This window comes from Pleurodeles waltl, chromosome 7 (genome assembly GCF_031143425.1).
Source record: "Pleurodeles waltl isolate 20211129_DDA chromosome 7, aPleWal1.hap1.20221129, whole genome shotgun sequence".
Lineage (NCBI taxonomy): Eukaryota > Metazoa > Chordata > Amphibia > Caudata > Salamandridae > Pleurodeles > Pleurodeles waltl.
Window position 1 is genome coordinate 1,128,084,517 of NC_090446.1, and position 22,357 is coordinate 1,128,106,873.

The 22,357-nt window shown below is 42.8% G+C and overlaps 1 protein-coding gene across 9 annotated transcripts in view; it reads left to right on the top strand.

Moving 5' to 3' along the window:
• Positions 1–22,357, top strand: part of TMEM94 (transmembrane protein 94) — a 543,968-nt gene that overhangs the window by 198,542 nt on the left and 323,069 nt on the right. For all 9 annotated transcript variants that reach the window (XM_069200153.1, XM_069200150.1, XM_069200148.1 and 6 more), the window contains one exon: positions 10,633–10,719. In XM_069200153.1, coding sequence (XP_069056254.1) covers positions 10,633–10,719 — 87 coding nt within the window. The remainder of the gene's footprint in view (positions 1–10,632; positions 10,720–22,357) is intronic.

Genomic DNA, 22,357 nt, shown 5'->3' on the forward strand with positions numbered 1-22,357 from the left:
AAGACTCAAAATTATACTTTGCTGAAGCAAGTTTCCTCTGGGAGGCCTTAAAGACAGTGAGTGACAGGGCTCAGAATATAATAGCACGGGAATGTACATGTTAAGCAGCAGAGCTGCAGTCAATAGAAAGTCAGCTGCTGTGCATGGAGGGGTCCCCAGGGTCATTGGAAGACCAGCAGATCCCCAAAAGGTAGGAAGTCATGTGGGCGGAGTACCACACCTTGGCACAGGGGAAAGCCAAAAAGCATATGCTCACCATACATTATGGACTGTACAATGCAGAGGACAAAGCCGGCAAGTTATTAGCATGTTTGAGCAGGTGGGAGGCGGAGACCAGATGGGTGAGAAGTGTTACTGACAATACTTGGAGGGCCCATACAATGAACTAGAGTATAGCTGTTGAGTTTGATGGATATCTTTGGGCATTTTATTAAGCGTATCTGTTGATGGGATCAGACAGCATTTGGGAATACCTGGGCACGATTGACACTGGTATTGGAGGTGGGGGACCAAGGGGAGTTGAAGTAATACACAACATTTTCTAGGCTAAGCTAAGACCAGGAAAACACCATGACCAAACGGTATCCTGGCTGAGTTCTGTAAAAGGAACTCTGGTCTGCTGGGGCCTTATATGCTGCCATTGTTTCTGGAGGCTTGGGACAAAGGATTGCTCCCCCCAGGCCTCCAACATGCCATAATCAAAGTGATTCACAAGGAAGGTAAGCCCAGCGACAGTTATGTCTCCTATCTGCCAATCTCACTTTTAAACACCGGGGCTTAACATTTTGGCCACAATACTAACCACCTGGTTATTTAAACTGGTTACTCGGCTGGTCCATGAGGAGCAATCGAGCTTCATGCCAGGAAGGTCGACCAGATTTAACCTGTGGCAGCTTCACAGTTGGATGCCAGAGATCCAAGATAGGGAGGATCCCCATTTGTTCTTACCCTTGGATGCAGAAAAAGCATTTGATACAATTCATCAGCCCTTCCTCCAACAAACGCTCAGGAAACTTGGTTTCTGTCCCCACTACAGGAGATGGATATCACTGTATATCAAGCTCCGACTGTGGTGGTTTGAGTAAATGGCACCATCTCCCACCCTTCCCAATCAAGAGAGGGACCCAACAGAGATAGAACCTTCTGACACTGATGAGCGAAAAGCCTCCCTCTATGTAGAGGACCTACTGCTGTACATTAGTGAACCCTCCACTTTTATCCTGACTATCTTTCAGACATACAAGGCATATGGTAGCTACCCGGGTAAATCAGTGCTGTGCCACCCATATGGAGATTCAGAATTGCCTATTGTTCCACACAGGCTGGCGATAGGTAGAAGGGGATTCAACTACCTAGGAATATACGTGACTTCAGGCAGGGAGACTGAGTAACTTGGGAGGGTGGTCCTGCAATTTTAGAGGGATGTGAGCATGTGGAGGGGACAATTTTGGGGTGCATCGCCATCTTTAAGATGATTATACTCCCTAGGCTTATATATGTCTTTCAGAATACATACCACACAATTCCGGAAGCTGTGGTCTCTGTTGTGGAACATAGGCCATCCTAGAATAGTGATGCAAACATTACAGTGCAACCCATAGAACAGTGGGATAGCTCCCGCATGGATTGGGGGTACTACTGGGCCTCACATTTACTAGTGATCAGTGACTGAGTATATACTCCCCGTAGCCACCCAACATACCGGTTAGAGGGGGGCAGCCGAGGACACAGCCACACACACACATTCACTGTGGAGGGAAAGGAGTCAGGCAGTTACTACCGGTGACAAGAGTGGCATTGGAGGCATGGACTAAGGCTACTAGACCATTGGGTAGACAGAAAGGGTGACTAGAGAGACCTACCTTATGAGTGGGGGATGATGTTGTAAGAAATGGGGAAGCTGAAGGGTTTCAAGTCCTGGAACATAGTAGGAAACCTCCTAGAAGAGGGTGAACTTAGGACATTTACATCGCTGCAAAGCGAGTACCAGTGACATCTGAACCAATACTTACAACAAGCGCAGGTGCGACACATATGGTGGGTGAAGAAACTGCTGGAGAGATATACCAGAATATGCATCCTTGGAAGGCAGGCTACTTATGGAAAGGGTCTTATTTCCCAGACCTATAAGATCTTGAACAATAATATGCCAGACAACCTGCTCAAGCTTAGAGGGTATTTGGTACGAGACATGGGTGAGATTGATAATACGGTCTGGGAGGCGGCCCTGATACACCCATGTGGGGTTGCAATTAAAACCAGGCTGAGGCTCATTCAGCTCAAATTGATCCACAGAGTTTACTACGACAGGATGCGACTGCATGCCGTGGGAAGAGCACCATCCCTAGAGTGTGTGAGAAGTTGGGGAGAAAGAGGGGCATAAGTACACACATTGTGAGCTTGCCCAATGATTCTGAAGTCTTAGGAAGAAATAGTACATGAACTGCAAAATATCCTAGGGTCCGAGGTCCTGTTGGAGCCAAAATAAATTCTCTTGGGCATCCCAACAGACATGGATGTTTGCCAGGCGAAGCCCAAGCTTCTCTTTAGCAACTTGGGACAGGCGATGGGTGAGGGAGACGTGGCCAGGCACTAGGGGGTGGTGGAAATTTTATAAAGTCTGGGGCCCCTGGAAGGGCGTACTATGAGCTGGATCTGGTGGAGAATGAGGCTGGGCCATGACTGTTATTCACCACATGTGCCTGCAGCGATGGTTTCTAAAATATCTGATATGCTGCTATGTAATATGTAAAAGAAAACTAAATAAAAAAAAAATATTAAAACATTGGCCCTATACTATACTTTTCACAGGTAGCTTAGTTCACATTAACAACCAACCACAGATATATGGGAAACGCTTACTGCACACAGTATTCAATATGTATACAGGTATTAAGAAAAAACGAAGTTCCTCAAGATACTCAACGTCCACTCCAAAACTAATGCTCTACTATGGGCAGCCTTTATCAGTATCAAACCCCTTACAGTCAACAAACCTACAGGGAGTGCAGAATTATTAGGCAAATGAGTATTTTGACCACATCATCCTCTTTATGCATGTTGTCTTACTCCAAGCTGTATAGGCTCGAAAGCCTACTACCAATTAAGCATATTAGGTGATGTGCATCTCTGTAATGAGAAGGGGTGTGGTCTAATGACATCAACACCCTATATCAGGTGTGCATAATTATTAGGCAACTTCCTTTCCTTTGGCAAAATGGGTCAAAAGAAGGACTTGACAGGCTCAGAAAAGTCAAAAATAGTGAGATATTTTGCAGAGGGATGCAGCACTCTTAAAATTGCAAAGCTTCTGAAGCATGATCATCGAACAATCAAGCGTTTCATTCAAAATAGTCAACAGGGTCGCAAGAAGCGTGTGGAAAAACCAAGGCGCAAAATAACTGCCCATGAACTGAGAAAAGTCAAGCGTGCAGCTGCCACGATGCCACTTGCCACCAGTTTGGCCATATTTCAGAGCTGCAACATCACTGGAGTGCCCAAAAGCACAAGGTGTGCAATACTCAGAGACATGGCGAAGGTAAGAAAGGCTGAAAGTCGACCACCACTGAACAAGACACACAAGCTGAAACATCAAGACTGGGCCAATAAATATCTCAAGACTGATTTTTCAAAGGTTTTATGGACTGATGAAATGAGAGTGAGTCTTGATGGGCCAGATGGATGGGCCCGTGGCTGGATTGGTAAAGGGCAGAGAGCTCCAGTCCGACTCAGACGCCAGCAAGGTGGAGGTGGAGTACTGGTTTGGGCTGGTATCATCAAAGATGAGCTTGTGGGGCCTTTTCGGGTTGAGGATGGAGTCAAGCTCAACTCCCAGTCCTACTGCCAGTTCCTGGAAGACACCTTCTTCAAGCAGTGGTACAGGAAGAAGTCTGCATCCTTCAAGAAAAACATGGTTTTCATGCAGGACAATGCTCCATCACACGCGTCCAAGTACTCCACAGCGTGGCTGGCAAGAAAGGGTATAAAAGAAGGAAATCGAATGACATGGCCTCCTTGTTCACCTGATCTGAACCCCATTGAGAACATGTGGTCCATCATCAAATGTGAGATTTACAAGGAGGGAAAACAGTACACCTCTCTGAACAGTGTCTGGGAGGCTGTGGTTGCTGCTGCACGCAATGTTGATGGTGAACAGATCAAAACACTGACAGAATCCATGGATGGCAGGCTTTTGAGTGTCCTTGCAAAGAAAGGTGGCTATATTGGTCACTGATTTCTTTTTGTTTTGTTTTTGAATGTCAGAAATGTATATTTGTGAATGTTGAGATGTTATATTGGTTTCACTGGTAATAATAAATAATTGAAATGGGTATATTTTTTTTTTTTGTTAAGTTGCCTAATAATTATGCACAGTAATAGTCACCTGCACACACAGATATCCCCCTAACATAGCTAAAACTAAAAACAAACTAAAAACTACTTCCAAAAATATTCAGCTTTGATATTAATGAGTTTTTTGGGTTCATTGAGAACATGGTTGTTGTTCAATAATAAAATTAATCCTCAAAAATACAACTTGCCTAATAATTCTGCACTCCCTGTATATTTGGAACTAAAGTTGATATGAGTAGAAAAGTGGATACTGTAAATAATATTTACTCTATGGAGAGAGTTTATTCCTACCACACTTTTTGCAGATAGTGAAACTCTTATGAGAAATACACCACAGACTATTAAAATGTATCCACTAAGAACAGTGTTAATCTATTCAGAACTTGTCCAAAGAGACACTATTTTTTTTTTTTTTTTTTTAAACTGAAGGTCTGGAGGTGCTAAAAGTCGTACTACCTGCAGCCTTCATACTCTGGTGAAAGCTTTACAGGTAGCCCATCTTTTGAGGCTAAACTAGCACATGTGCCTATGTAGTGACTCCTAGTTTGTTTTAATGGGATAACGGGAGTTAGTGTAGCTTTCGCTTGCAGACTCGTGCCCCCATCACCTTGTGACTTTTAACCTACTTAGCTTGCTCTGTCTTAGACCATTTATCTTTTAAAATGGCTGCCGTGTTTATAGTTGGCCTCTTTTGTTTAGAGTTATGTTATCATTGTCACCTCGCTAAGGCGTCAACTCGTACAACAAAGACAAACAAATTATATGGGCTCACATTAGAAATTACCGTCCCAAGCATGAGGCGTTATCTATTGTTTTGGAACTACCTACGTCAGGGGTCCAAGTAGATCTGTATAAATACATCACACTTTAGACAGATAATCAGAGGGATTCCGACCAGATACCATCGCCGCTATAGATGCGGTACGTCGCCTTGATGCTGACCCGGACTTCGTGTTCTGCCGAAGTCTAAGCTCAAGACCTCATTCAAGGTAACCAGGGTTGGGGGCTCCTTCCAGGGACATGGCATTGGCAGATTAGGTTTAACATACCCAGCTCTCCTCTATGTAGAAGGTTAGGCCTATTAGGACAGGGTACACGGACATACAACACATTTCATGTCTTCCTATGCTATTACAAGATGATGGTGGTCTTCATATTCATGACCCATGTCCTTACAATGTTATCTCTTGTAATGTTCATTATCCTAATCATTGCAGCCAATATGATTTACAGCGTTATGTTGAATAAAAACTATTGAAACATTACTGCATCTTTGTTATTGCCTGTGCTTGATTGAGATAAAATAGATTTGTGAGAAAGGGGTAATCTTGGTTTAACCACGACATTCCCTGAGATATCATACTTCTGAATCCATGCGTAAAGGCTGCCACAAATCTCCTTCGACTGTTCGGGTTGTTGGTGAGGTACTGCTAGTGAGCCGCAAGGGTTGGGGCTACAGTGGCGATTTGTAGTAGGACAGGCATAGTCACCTACAAACATAAGTACTGTCATCCCCAAACCAGCGGTCTTGCCCAGGGCAAGAGTCCGATCTACGACACCTAGGTTAGTACATGGTGCACAAGGTCTTCTATGTTATGTTGAAATTGTCATGCTGAAACGATTTTGTCTAATAGCTCAAGACTGCTTACAATACCTAGTACATAGTAAGTGAAATCTTTGCCCTGTTGGAAACTTTATATGCAGAGCCAAAAACATGTGTGTGGAACATGTTGGAAACAAGTTGTTAACGAACACCTGCATACAGAGGTACTGTTTAGTACAAAGATTTATAATGTATTCAGTACCTCTACACACGTATGATGCACTAGAAGCGCATGCATTTTGTAAACACTTAAACCCATCAGCTGGACACAGGCTGTATAAAATTAGGTAAAAAGGTAATATGGTAGTTACTGACCACTATGTAAACTATAAAGCTCAGTAACACACTCATTGGATAATGTTATCAGTGATGTCATTTGAGATGTCATAAGTGAGGTCATAAAGGATATCATTGAACATGTCATAAGTGATGTAATATGTAAAGTTATAAGCAGTGCATGGTGGGTCGCAAGTTATAGTTAACTCTGGTAACTTTAACTGGTGAATTTCTGTTGTTTCCTGAGTTTAAAAGGTTAATGTTGTCACTGACATATTCACCCAACTATATATTACCTAGTGGTGGTCGCCACTATGTATTTATAACTAGGACCATCTTTCCATAGATAAAGCGTTTTTTGGCTAGCCTATATCTTTGGCACCGTTTGAATCTTAATGAAATTTTCCCAAAACACTGTTGGATGGTTATAAGGGCTTGGCTGCAGGGCCTGGCCACCAACCCCTGCCGTGCTCTGCCAAAGGCCGTACACAGCAGGGGTTGAAATAACGTATAGTAATTACAATTGCTTTATGTTAAAAAGCCATTGAAATTCACTGAAAAACCTAAAGATTACAGGGATGTTATAGCTAAGTTCTGAATTTACTCGTACAAAACCACAGAAATTCAGCAGTTAGAGTTCTTTTAAGTAACTATAACTCGCGCCCTAAAGTAACTATAATGCGCACCTTCGTCATGCATAGCTATATGATCAATAATTTTACTGCAGATGTTACAGTGACATTATCATTGATGTTATCAACGATCTCATGAGCTCTGTAATTTGTGGTGTAATTAGCAGTGCATGGCAAGGGCGTGAGTTATAGTCACCTTAGGGCATGAGTTATAGTTATCTCAAGTAACTATAACTGGTGAATTTCTATGGTCTGGTACGTTTAAAATGTGAGCCTAAGTATAACATCCCTGTAACGTTTGTTTTTTTTAAAGTGAATTTCTATGTTTTTTTTTTTTTTTAAATACTGTTTCCTAACTATAACGTCTCTGTACCGTTTGCTTTTTTTCCAGTGAATTTCTATGTTTTTTTTAACGTAGAGTAAAGATGACATAAAACTGGCTCCAGCTGAATACCAGCAAAATTGAGAACGTGCTGTTTGGCGTGGCCCAGCAGCTCTGGACTCCTGACTGGAGGCCTTCTGAATTAGGCTTTGCGCTGATTGCTAAAATAGCAGTTAAAAAGGTGATCAGTCACTGACTATGAAAGAACAGGTGGTGGCTACTACTGGCATCTGCTTCTGTATGATGGCACTACTGCGTAGAGTATTTCCCCTACTTCCCCTTACTGTGAGGAAAGCCTTATTCTTAATCTTCCTTCTGGGACTTCCTCTTCTGTGTTCACTTCACTGGCTTCCAATTCGCAAAAAAATTACTTTTAAAGTCTGCAGTTTGACACACAACTCTCTTTACGGCAAAGGACCTAGCTATTTGTCTGCAAAGCTTACTTACCAGCCAGAGAGAACCTTAAGATCTACTGACGAAGCCCTTCTTGCAGTCCCTCGGATCAGAAAATCTAGTTCAGGGGGTAGATCTTTTTCGTACCTTGCACCCTTGTATTGGAACCAACTACCCATACACGTATGGAAATGCACTGACCACCTTAAATTAAGAAAATGTATGAAGACTGAGCTGTTTTCGATTTAGTATTTTTTATTTTCTTATGTCCTGTGCTGCGCTGAGATACCCCTCCCAGGGTGATCCGTGCGTGTTATAAGTTATTTTAACATAACCTAGAGCATAACTGAAAAAGCTGTGCCAGGCGCTGCAGTTCTGCTGCTACGCATAACCCTCAGCCTTGCCAGTGGATTCTAGGGGAACGGGGCCATGGCGCAGGGTTCAGCCAGAGGCCAATCCCTACAATTAGAGCCTCCATACACAGTGGTACTAGGGGTGGAGCGACTGGGTACAGTTCATAGTTGAAGGCCTTGTCTTGTACTACAGTGTTACACCAGCTCAAGGTCTAGGCACAAGGGCTAGCCTCGTGATTCTCAGGTTTCAAGTGCCCTTTAAAATTCCTTTATTGTCCGTTGAACAAAAAACATATGTGTAAACGCACACCCCAGCCTTGCTGACAGTAAAATGTATGTGTGCAGATTGAGTTTGAAAAATATTTTTGGTAGGTTAGTGAATACCCAAAAAGTTATGACTTTATTGGTGCCCATCACCTTCCCAGTGTACACTCCATTGCTTCTCGAGTGAGGGTAATCCTGTGCATACTCTTGTCCTAGCTGCCCCTTTTAGAAACTCCATCATGCACTGTCGGAAACATCTCTGCGCTGTGCTTTACCTCTAAATGATATTTGTGCTATTATGAAATGTCTTTTTTCTGTGTGACCCTTATGTTTCTGTTATCAGACTATGGTGTGTATTTTTAAAGTTTAATTTAGTGGACCTTTTAGTTCCTTTAGCTATGACATGTCGCTGAACCTTTTTTGAGTACTTTGTTTAAATAATGCGTTAACTGACTGCTAAATAGCGAATGCTTCATAATCATTTTCATGTAATTCTAAGCGTTTGTGTATGGTGTGATTGATGTGCTGATGGAGGTGAATAGTTCAAAATGATACCGTGCGGCATACGGGATGGCACAATTGGTTGTCTGTACTGTAGATCATATTCATGGTGTTACTGCTAGAGGTCTTTGTCCCACACTTCAAGCTGTGCTGCACCCGGAAACTGCAGAAATGGTGAAGATTTATTCCCCACTTTCCACCAGGGCACCTGGTAATCCAGCCCGTTACAAGTTTTCTGTTGAACAGCTCATGCACCTGCACAATGTCTGGTCAGCCAGTAGAAATGGTTGATTTGCAGTCAAACTGCTTCTATGGAGCCGATCAATTATGCCCTAATTTCAGTATTACATTTACCGTCTGCATCCCATGAGGTCTTGTACTGACGGAAACTGATATTCCTCTGCAGGTGCTTGCTGGCAGAGTCCTGCAGGTCGCCCTGAAACTGATCCGTGATGCAGTGCCAGCTTTTGTACTTAGATCAAGACTGAACAAAGAGTCCTCCTCTACAACAAAACATTTAACTGAACTTGGAGGGACTATTTGTGATCTTCAGAAATCCAGATGCTGTACGGCAGAGGACCACATGAGTGTTAGTCAGAGATTGAAGGAAAAGCTAGATGGTGCAGTCGCGTCAGGAGCTAAACCGTTGCTTGTTGTTGTTTATTAGCTACTAGGAATTCACAGTCAGCTAGTCAGCATTCATGAACTATCTTCTGTTTTAAGTACCATACCACCTATATTGCCTATATGTAATGCCATTTAATTTAAGCACAGACTTGTGCATCCATCTCCTTGCACACCTTTCACCGAAGCAACATAGTTGTCAGGGTGTATGCTATGCAAATTACAGAAGGGAGTATTACGCTTTTGGGAAATCTTTTGTATAAATCTTGTGTAGGAGAAGTAAATATGAAATACAAATGTTTATTGCAGCATTTATGTATTTATCACAATAGAACATCTGTGCCAACCAGTATAGCTCATGTCACAGCATTGATGGTAAAAACACTTGTCTATAAAATGGGAAACTGAAACCATTTCACAGGAAGCAAGAATTGGGTGCCATCAACTAGAGAATGAGTGTATGTAATGATTGACGTCCGGCATTATTGCACAATATCTAATGTGTCACTGGAGCCCAAATGCTCACATTTTCTTGGTTGTGTGTATCAAATTTTACCAAACAGTGCTCGCTCAGGTCATCAACCTGATGTATAAAGTTAGTACTTTGTGGTCGAATTGTTCTTTTATCAAGCATAAACCGTGGTGGGTTTCATCAGCAATCTGTTTATCTTAGAGTCCAACAGTACAGCGGTCATATTCCTAGATGTTAGTCTGTAGTTATACCAGTGACATTGTTCACCATAACCTTGCCAACATCACTTATGCAAAAGGGCCTACTTTGAACACTGATAATGAGATTTCACTCCTCTGAAAGGGATTCCCATCTTCAAAACAAGAATTTTATGCCTCTTCTTTTCCTAGACTGATGTGTGAGACCATTTCTGTCACCCATTTAATTCCACCTCCCCACACGTCTTGCGCATGATCTAAAATGTTTCTTTCTTGTTTGTGCCCCTAAAGGTCTGTGGGCTATATTCAGTACAGTGTGCAACATTAGGGATTGATATGGTCTAAACGATAAGTAGAAACTTTCAGAGTGCTTAGTTTCAGGAAATAAAAGCTTCAATGCTGCTTGCTGTGCAGGTCACTCTTTAATCGATGTAGTGTTTACATTATATTTCAATTCCTGTTCCGGGTTTTATTCAGTTTTTATTGCTGAGTCTTCTCCTATCCTGCTCAGATTTTTAGCCTGTGCTTTTCTGCATTCCATTCTACCTTTTTCATATCACCATGGTGTCTGTCTTTTCACAGATTGCATTCCTTATCACAAACACAGTGCGGCTTGTCGTTCGTGCACCAGGCAGTCCACCTTTACTGTATGCTTTGCTCCAGCTGCAGGTACGTACATCTTTTTTTAATAGTTTGTCAGAAGGACAGGATACAAATTGGTATTGTGTTGCTTGGCTAGATGAATTTTTTTGTGAATTATTTTTTTGCGGTGGAGTTCTTCACTTGCAGATGTTCTTAATTGGACAGTTCCTTGTAAGTTCTTAGGGTTATGCACAAATCCTGCACTCACTTTTGTTACAATAGGATACCGAAGTGTGCTCCAAATACCTTTAATTCAAGAATCAAATAGCCATTTGAGTTCTGAAACTTCAAAAGAAATCCACCCATTTAGAAGAGTGCTGAAGGTGTGCTAGAAACATGCGTCAGCTCCAGTTGAGTTTATCAGCACAGCACCATCTGCATGGCACAAAGAAGAAGATGACAAACTATACAAAGGACAGTACTTGTTGAACTATCAACCACTAGCCCCGCCTCTACAAACATAGATTAAAAGAAGGTAGATAAAACTATGATACAGGAAAACTACTGGAATGTGTTATCATCATCTGGAGTCCAGAAACAAAAAAAATATTTGTTGTGTTTATGTACTACTAGGTATTACATTTTCTAATAACACTGCAATATCCAGCCATTGTTTTCCTATTGGGGAAGTATTTATGGCCCAGTGTCTATTTTCAGGCCTCATTAATTTTGGTATAACACATTTGGCTCACTGTTTCAGTTTCTTTGACTGTAAGTATTGTGCAGCTCTTTGAAGTGAAGTCATAATTATGGGGTCTCTGTTTCAAAAAGGTCAAACAGTTAATTTACCTTCAAAGCGAAAGAGAGAATCGCTGAGGGAGTATCTGGTAGTTGCTGCACACGTTTTCCAGGACCACTTAAAACTGCAACTGGTCTGCGTGTTCTGATTATAGGGAGCAGTAGATCAGCACCCATTTTGAAGTACCCCGAGGTCCCACTCAGTTTCATATCTTGAAAAGGGCTCTTTGTGGCCTAGATTTTCTAGTAATGGGACATATGCTGATCTAGTGGCTCCCATTTCACCAAAGGACCCCACAACACCCAACTAGGGACATTATGACAAGTGAAAACAACACCTTCGGCAGAGGTGTAGAGTAAATATCTCATCGCTACGCGGCTGGGTAAATGAAGGCATCCTGGTCATGAATGCGAACCACTGATAGGAGTGTCATCAGTGGTACCCGCTCACTAGAGCTGGAAGTGAGCTTTCTGCTGCTCCACAACCAGAAAATAATCTGTATTTGTCTTTGGTCTTCATTCAGGCCAGTTAAGCTGAATAGATCTCATGGCTTCTAGGTGGCTTTATATGTTTAGGTGTCCTCCACACAGATTGGTTTGTAAGCTGGGCTTTGTACAGATTCTGCAGGTGGCGAGGGCTGCACCTTTTGCAGGCATTCCAGCCTCTTTCTTTCTACACTGTTCACAGTAGTAAGAGACTCCAGTTATCCAGCCTTGGGCCGAGCCTTTGGGAGGACAAGGTTCAGCAGATGGCTGGGACTTAATTAATGTGAAGCCTATCCTCTAAGTCCCTGAGATATACAAGTTACTGGTTCAAAAGAGGACATTTGTTGTCTTTGGGGACACGTTTGACATATTGACCAATCAAAGTGTTACTTTTTTCCAAGTAGTATATCTTCTTCCTATCAGAAGAATGTATCTTGTTTGTTTGTCCAGGTGGTATAACGCTGTTGGTACAAGTAGCCAAAGGCCAGACCAGACTGACCCGGTGAAGTATGTGAAGTGTATTCCGGTTACAGTGCTCTAGAAAAAGGGTAGATGTGTTTTGCTAAGCAAAGGAAAACTACACTAGATAATAGATGTTATTGGTGACCCCTCCCAACCCTCCTTTGAGTAACTCCAGCCTCATAGAGGGGGACTTTGAGCAATGGGGGCCATGTAGGATTAAAGGTGCACCAGAGGCAAAGTAAAGCATGCCTGGAAGCCCATCAACCTCTGTCTCCATATATACGGTGTCCCCATCATCCATGTCGAACAGTGAAACACACCCACACTACACACACACACACACCTGCAATATAATATACATATAGTCCCTACATGAGAGTAAACAATGGGCCCCATGTTTCGGGCACAGAAAATACTTTACAGACAGTCTTCTTCATAGGGGTGTAGGCAAAAAAGCCAGTACCCCAGAGCTAAATATCCACTTCCACCTCCATCTCTCACCTCATGACATCGAATGAGAGGGCAGTAGCTCCCTCGCCTGGGTTTATGGAGCACTTTGGGCATTTCCTAAGCTCTGTTGAGAAACTGTAGTCATAAAATGTACCTCCAGTGGGATTATGCATTCTGGATTTCACAACGGTAAAAGATTGGGCAGGTCTGAGAAAATAAGACACAACTCTACATTTGAGTTTGAACTGAAGCAAAAATTCTTATGAAGTTGAAAGTTCTCAAGTGACTAGTTAAACACTAGATGTTAAATCTGTTACCCAAGTGGAAAGTATTTAAAAACATTTCAGAGTTGAAAGGATATTTTTTCAACTAAGAAATTGTTATGATAAAACTCAAGTCCTTTATCATTCTTATGAAACCTACTGAAAAGACCGCAGAAAGAGAAGTTGTTATCTGGAGACGTCTGAATACCACTGCCCAGTATGACTTGATAACCATGAGATACACAGGAAGGGTAAGTTAATGAACTACACCATAGCCAGCAAACTGAAGAATTAAAGAGAGTAGGTAAAAAAGGGAAGAGAATGAATTTCAGTTAAAGGACCAAGGTGTCTAGTGCATACCCATGATTAATCAGTGAAACCAGCACGCCCCTCACCACTTAATGATATTTCAAGTTACCACGTTGTTTAAGGAGCGTAGAAGACGCATATGAATTCCAAATTGAGTGAGGAACAGCGTCTTAGTGAACCTTACCTCAGCCCTTATAAGAAGAGGAAATGCTTACCATTGTTGCCTAGAGACGTTTACCAGGGAAGAGAAACCTTTAGAAGTCCATCGTCATCCAAGTCCTCCAAGGCAGTAACATCAGGAATAGAATGCAGTTATAGGACATTGCCTCAAGATTTCATGAACACTATTTAACTTACTGAGATAGGATCTCGATTGTCCCTGAGCATGGAAAAGAGTCTTAAATTATCTGACTACTTGCAAGCGACCACCAGAAGAAATAAGATAAAACATAATAAGTATTGGGGAGGATTGTTGAGAGCGCTGTATCAATAAAATGTCTCTTATCCAATTACACTGGCAAAATAGAATATATAGGCTATACCTATCCACCAACAGTGGGATGAACACTTTCTGATGAGCACAAGAAAAGGGCAGCTGCTATTATCCAGGAGAGCAAGGTTGTCTCACATATACTTCTAAAGTCTACGCTGGTATGACCAGATATAATTAGTTGCCAACTAAATACGGCTTCAGGTTCAGACCAGAAAGACCAGCAAAATTATAAACATACCAGTGGATGGAGAGCATTTGATTGGTAGTTGCATGCATGAGTCCCTGAAGCAAATGAATGAAAAAAAGATAAAACACTGCAAAGATAAAGGTGGCTTTACAGAGGGCTGCAAGAACTCACTGAAGCCTCAGTGACATTATCCTTACCTGAGAGATGCACATCATCAGTGTTATTTTGTCTTGCAAGAGAGCACATCCTAGCGTGAACAGCCACAAACATAAAGGCATTCCTTTCATGGCAAAGGCAAGAGAATGGACCGAGATCAGGAGCCCCAATCACCTTTCCAAAGTGGTAACATCATTCATTTCCACAGACCATACCACCCGGGACAAGGGACATTTAAAGGATCACCCAGTAGCATGGGAGGGCATATTGTCAGAGCAATGGATTTGTAGAATAATCAAATGAAGATATTACATAGAATCTTTGACCAACCCCATAAATATCAAACTAAAGAAAAGTAACGTAGTACAAGATCAGTCAGAACAGTTATGGGTGTAATAAAGTGGTTGTTACTAACAATAGTACATGTACAACACAAAATGGGAAAAGAGATTGACCATCACCACAGATGTCTCTCACACAGGTTGGACAGTCAAACTTTGGTAGTCTTTGCATACTCAGTCATTAGACGCCAACAGAAGCTCAGCAAACATCTTTGTGTTACACTACCAGATGATACATCTAGTTTTGAAAGCATTCCTCTCATGAACTGAGAGCTCAGTGGGACTGATTATATGGCACCATAGCAAAGTTGTATTTAAACGAAGGCTGTAGGAAGTAATCATGCCAGCTCTCGTGTTTAGCATTAGAGATTTGTAAATAGGCAATCACTTCTAACATAGCTCGGTGGAATATAATCTGCTAGGAGAGAAAAACATCTTACCAAACACTCTCTACCGACGGGGGGCAATTGCGTAAACAGGAGTTACTTGTAGAAGACATATTTGCACAATGGGGATAGCGTTTATGAAAGGTTCTCATCCAACATAAATGCAGAACGACAAAATGTCATGCCGATATCCCCTTCTAAAGGGTAATGCTCCATCAGTGAATTGGACAGGGATCTTTACATACACTTTTATGTGGCCCCTCTGATGGTACAAATAGTGAACTAGTGCAGAAGGTCACACGTGACTTTAGTTATGATACCATGCAATTTGATCTGAATTAACATATTCAAATGCAGTTGTGCACTCTGTCTTCTCTGTGGTGGACATCTTTTTATGTGATGTAGTTTTAGATAGGATATCATCATTATGATCCACAATGTCTGAAGTGTTTTTTTTTTTTTAATAAATATATATATCTTCATCAGCTAACTCTACAGTTTCAATGTTATGCCTCAACTGTTTATATTATTTTTGTGTATATATTAATCAGCAGATTGCCTTTCGACACACACACATATATATATATATATATATATATATATATATATATACAGGGAGTGCAGAATTATTAGGCAAGTTGTATTTTTGAGGATTAATTTTATTATTGAACAACAACCATGTTCTCAATGAACCCAAAAAACTCATTAATATCAAAGCTGAAATTTTTGGAAGTAGTTTTTAGTTTGTTTTTAGTTTTAGCTATGTTAGGGGGATATCTGTGTGTGCAGGTGACTATTACTGTGCATAATTATTAGGCAACTTAACAACAAAAAAATATATACCCATTTCAATTATTTATTATTACCAGTGAAACCAATATAACATCTCAACATTCACAAATATACATTTCTGACATTCAAAAACAAAACAAAAACAAATCAGTGACCAATATAGCCACCTTTCTTTGCAAGGACACTCAAAAGCCTGCCATCCATGGATTCTGTCAGTGTTTTGATCTGTTCACCATCAACATTGCGTGCAGCAGCAACCACAGCCTCCCAGACACTGTTCAGAGAGGTGTACTGTTTTCCCTCCTTGTAAATCTCACATTTGATGATGGACCACATGTTCTCAATGGGGTTCAGATCAGGTGAACAAGGAGGCCATGTCATTCGATTTCCTTCTTTTATACCCTTTCTTGCCAGCCACGCTGTGGAGTACTTGGACGCGTGTGATGGAGCATTGTCCTGCATGAAAACCATGTTTTTCTTGAAGGATGCAGACTTCTTCCTGTACCACTGCTTGAAGAAGGTGTCTTCCAGGAACTGGCAGTAGGACTGGGAGTTGAGCTTGACTCCATCCTCAACCCGAAAAGGCCCCACAAGCTCATCTTTGATGATACCAGCCCAAACCAGTACTCCACCTCCACCTTGCTGGCGTCTGAGTCGGACTGGAGCTCTCTGCCCTTTACCAATCCAGCCACGGGCCCATCCATCTGGCCCATCAAGACTCACTCTCATTTCATCAGTCCATAAAACCTTAGGAAAATCAGTCTTGAGATATTTCTTGGCCCAGTCTTGACGTTTCAGCTTGTGTGTCTTGTTCAGTGGTGGTCGTCTTTCAGCCTTTCTTACCTTGGCCATGTCTCTGAGTATTGCACACCTTGTGCTTTTGGGCACTCCAGTGATGTTGCAGCTCTGAAATATGGCCAAACTGGTGGCAAGTGGCATCGTGGCAGCTGCACGCTTGACTTTTCTCAGTTCATGGGCAGTTAATTTGCGCCTTGGTTTTTCCACACGCTTCTTGCGACCCTGTTGACTATTTTGAATGAAACGCTTGTTTGTTCGATGATCACGCTTCAGAAGCTTTGCAATTTTAAGAGTGCTGCATCCCTCTGCAAGATATCTCACTATTTTTGACTTTTCTGAGCCTGTCAAGTCCTTCTTTTGACCCATTTTGCCAAAGGAAAGGAAGTTGCCTAATAATTATGCACACCTGATATAGGGTGTTGATGTCATTAGACCACACCCCTTCTCATTACAGAGATGCACATCACCTAATATGCTTAATTGGTAGTAGGCTTTCGAGCCTATACAGCTTGGAGTAAGACAACATGCATAAAGAGGATGATGTGGTCAAAATACTCATTTGCCTAATAATTCTGCACTCCCTGTATATATATATATATATATATATATATATATATATTGTTCGATGGCATGTGTAGCTGCAGATGAACATGCTGTGCATATCTCGGCATCTAATTTTGGGCTCGGAGTGTTACAAGTTGTTTTTCTTCAAAGAAGTCTTTTTTTGAGTCACAGGCTCGAGTGACTCCTCCTCTCGCTGATAGTGCGCATTGTTAGATTGTTTTCCAGCAGGAGGGTGAAGTATAGAGTGAAAAATTGTGTATGTACAACTATAGATATATAAAAAGTAAATAAAATGTCCATGCAAATTGATATATATGTGTACAATAAGTACTGCAACGACTACAGGCTCCCGGGGAGGAGGGAGGGCGCATGTGAATCTGCAGCACTACATGCCATGAACAGATGTTTACTGGGTAAGTGACATTTTCCATTCAATGGCATGTGTAGCTGCAGATACACATGCTGTGCATAGACTAAAAAGCAGGTCTCGTCCCATGTAAGTGGTAGTTAGCCCGTAGGAGTTGAAGTAGTTTAAAATAGTGTTTTTTGTGCCACTTGTCCAACATTGACTTTTTGTCTAGATAACACATCCACACAGTAATGCTTGGTTAATGTATGTGGTGTGGACAATGTTGCTGCTTTGCATATATCTGCCATTGGTATATTTCCTAAGAATGCCATGGAGGCACCTTTTTCTAGTGGAATGTGCTTTTGGAGTTATTAATAGCTGCCTTTTTACTTTGAGGTAGCATGTTTGAATACATTTTACAATCCATCTAGCTAATCCTTGTTTTGAAATGGGATTACTCCAGTATTGGAACTTTCATAGATTCACATGCTTGAATTCTTCCCCGTCGTCGAGATGGGAGCCCCAGGTACATTAAAACAACAATATAGAAGCTACTGCAATGAAAAAATGCCCAAAGGCTTTCACTTTAGTAGCCTATCTTTATCTCTATGAGTAAAAAGGACCAAAGCAAGTCCCAGCCAATCAGGCTTCCCCTCCCTCTAGAACCCTCCTGAGATAAGCTCCATTCCCTCAGGTTTTCTATTGCACGTCATGCTAGGGAGTCTCCTTTGAGCTCTGCTCAGTCTCCAGAGAAGTCTATCTCTACTGCTTTTTATTCAAAGAAAGTGGATTTCTTCAGCAAGTAAGGTGTCATCTTCTTACTTTGCCTAAAGGAATTGTATTTTGTCAAAATTCGACATGTCAGATAAGGAAATGAAAAGTCTTTTTAGAGCCTGAAAAACATGTGGGAAGAAAAGACTTCACTTTGAAGACCCACACAAAGACTGTATTTACTGACCATGTAGCCAAAGACTGCAAGGTATTCAGAACACTTTCGAACAAGCCCTCAAGGACAGAGAGGGTAGGCTACTGATTTGGCTCCAGAAGTTGAAATCCAGATCAAACCCAGTGTCTGGTTATGACAGTGAGGAGTCCTCCTCCTCATCAAGAAAGTTACAAAAAAAGAGGCAGATCTCCTCAGGCTCACCATTCTGAGGATCCACCTAGAAAAGCTCATAAAAAGACCAAACAGGCGTCTTCTAAAGCTGGCAGTCCTTTCAGTTCTCCACACAGGAGCTCTGTTTCATCTAAAAGACACTCTAAGGAAAGTTCTGTCTCTTCAGAACGCAGCAAAAGAGCTTTTTCCGAGGCTCCAACACCACCTCCTGTGATAAGACATGTCTTTAAGAAGCCATCTGGAAAATCTGCAACAACGACACCATTGTCAACAACAGCATCGTCGACGGCAGTGTCGAAAGGTGTGTTTACAGCTTTGTTGTTGACTACGACAACGTCTACTCTCTCTACAGCTGTTTCCTCGTCAATGATGCTCATATCGACGACGCCCTCGACGACAGCGTTTGCGGGCACTTCGTCGACGACCAGTATACCCATCGCCTCTCCTCCGTCGACAATACTGTCGGTGAGACCATCAACGATGGTGCTACCGCTGTCGGCCTACTCGTCAACAAGACTTTCTCCGTTGTTAGTGCTGTCTCTGTCGGCCATGCCGTCGGCGGGACTGTCGAGAGTTAAAAGACATAAGAAGTCTGATTTGCTTTTGCCATTGGTTACTTCTCCAAGTAGGGTATCAGCGTTGGTACCTACACATCTCTTGGAACAGGAAGATTCGGAAGATGAGGGCCCTTTTGGGATTGCTCATAGCCCATCAGAATTGCATGCGAAGTGCCAGGATCTAGAGGAGGACCTACAGCATGATCCACACTCATTTTATTCCCAACCACAGCAGTATCCCTATCAGGAACAGATGGGTTCTTTGCCGGGATCGCTCATAGCTGACTTACAGTTGATGTTGGATGACTATAGAAAGCGGTTTCCGCCAGCTGGCTCGGAAGAACAGCAACCTTCTGTGACACCCTCTGTGCCTCTTCCTTCTACTCCGGTTCATCCGGGGGTCCAGCCATTGCATGTACCACCACAGACGCCAGTTTCAATCCCAACACAGGATCTGTCTTCATCTGATGATGACAGAGAGGAGGGAGAATTGCCGGATGCCATAACAGTGGGATGATTATCAGATTCCTACCCCGTCCTCACCCTCCCCGGTTCCACTGGATTCCCCTCCTGGTGACATCGGGGGTTTTCACAAATTGTTGGAAAGAGCTGCAAAGAGATTTGAGCTGCCCATGCCCACGAAGAAGATGGACTGCTTCTTGTATGATTTCATGAGCCATTTCAAAAAAGTGTGAAGTCTATGCAAATTGTGGACTATATTTGGGATGAGGGCATCAAGGTAATGAAGAACCCGGTGACTGTCACCCCGTCTTCTGGCTCGCCTTGACAAGAAATATAAGGCCCCGGAAGACTCTCCGGCCTGCCTCATGGGCCATCCCGAACCGGACTCAGTCATTGCCCAAGCGGCACAACGTAGATCCAGAAACCCTTCAGCGCCAATCTCTACTCCACCGGACAAGGAGGGTAGAAGGCTCGATAATATAGGGAAGCATTTTTCTTTGATGGCTTCGCTTATGATAAGAGTTTTTAATTCTTTGGCTATCATAGGCAGATATGATAATCAGCTATGGGCGGACATTGCTCCCTATCTGGATCAGCTGCCAGAGGTCTCTAAATTGGAAGCCAAGAAAGTCTTGCAAGAGGGTGAGAGGACTTCTGCTGAAGTTATAGACTGTGCGATGGATATCGCCACCATGGCTTTCCGACAGATGGCAGGAGCCGCAGTTCTAAGAAGGCAGGGTTGGCTGCAGGCGACTTCGGTTAGACCTGAGGTTCAAAACAAAATTCTGGAACTTCCTTTTGATGGTGAAGCCCTATTCGTGAAGCACATTGATGGTGCACTTCAGTCAGTAAAAATGGATACTGATACAGCCGGGTCCCTTGGCACGCTGCAGTTTAAAAGACAGCCCTTTCAGGGAGCTAGAGGTCGGGGGTATTCGTCATATAGAGGGGGATTCCAAAAATATAGGTATCCCTCTGTCTCTGCGGCTTCTCAGTCCTTTCGTACCCAGTTCCAGCAGAGGCTGCCTTTGCAAGCTGCTTATTCAAGACCTTCATAGAGGGGAAAAGCTGGAAGGCAATCGAAGGACAGAGGACGCAAACAAGACTTTCTGGCGTCTCCGGCTGCGAACCTTCCCTTGGATACAGAACTAGGGGGAAGGATTTCTCTTTACTTTCACAATTGGCAAAAGATGACATCAGACCAATGGGTCTTAAATCTCATTCAATTTGGCCATACTTTGGAATTCTTACAGTACCCTCCTACAAAACCTCCCCTCCCTCCAAGGGTAAAGCACTTGCACTTACTCAAACAAGAATCAATGCTCCTCAAGGTAGCTATAGAGAGAGTTGCACATCAGGACAAAAGAAAGGGATACTACTCTTGATTCTTCCTGGTTTGAAAGAAGCGAATGAGTTGGTGCCCAATCCTAGACCTCAGGGATCTCAATACTTATCTACAAAAAACAATCATTCCGTATGATCACCATCACAGACATCCTGTCTCTTCTCAACCCGGGAGATTACATGTCCACCCTCGATTTGCAGGATGCATATTTCCATATCCCTTTACACCCTTCCCACAGTAAATACCTCAAATTTGTAGTAGCTGGAGACCATTTCCAGTTCAAAGTGTTACCCTTCGGTCTGGAATCGGCCCCCAGAATCTTTACCAAGTGCTTGACTCCAGTAGCAGCTTTCCTCAGAAGGCAGAACCATCAAGTCTTCCCGTATCTAGACGATTGGTTAGTCAAGGCCAGGTCCAGGTCTCAGGCACAGAAGTCCACATGCGCTTGCAGAGAGCTGTTCACGAGCCTATGCTTAACAGTCAACCGCAAAAAGTCAGCCTTCCAGCCCTTAAAAAGGAGAACATTTCTAGGGGCGATATTGGACACTTCCACCAACAATGCAACTCCTACAGAGGACAGATGGCGAAAGCTCATATCCCTCGCGAGGCGCTTACAGAAAAGAAAGTATGTTTCAGTTCACCTCTTCAAGTCCCTATTAGGGATGATGTCTTCCTGCATTCCACTGGTACCTTTCTGTCGTCTCAGAATGAGGCCCCTACAGGACGCAGGTCCAGGGGGTCTTTTGACTATGTCATTAGAATAACAAAGCCCATGATATCATCTCTAGCTTGGTGGACTCAGGAGTCTCACTTATCGAAGGGACTTTGTTTTCACCCCCAACAAGCTCCATGGGTGATAACTACAGACGATTCTCTCGAGAGTTGGGGTGCCTTCCTCCATCACCTACGAGTCAGGGGCAAATGGAAGTCACATCAGAAGGTCTTTCACGTCAATTACCTCTAATTGAAAGCTGTTCGATTAGCACTTTGCGCTTTACTTCCAAAAATAAAAGGTTCATCAGTACTCATTCGGATGGACAACACTACAACAATGCATTATATCAACAAGCAGGGAGGAACAAGGTCTCTGCTCTTATCGAGAGAATCTCAGCACATTTGGGAATGGTCTATCAGCCACCAAATAAACCTTTGAGCGGAACATGTCCCAGGCTTACAGAACATCATAGTGGATTCTCTGAGCCGGTCTCGATTGTCCAACCACGAATGGGACCTGGATCAAGGAGTGTTGAATCAAGTCTTCTCCCTATGGGGAAATCCAAACCTGGATCTCTTCGCCACCCCGCAGAATGCGAAATGCAGATTCTTCGTAAGTCGGGATCACCGTTGGGACTCTTGGGGGAATGCGTTTTCCATGGCATGGTCAGGAATTTATGCTTACGCTTTTCCTCC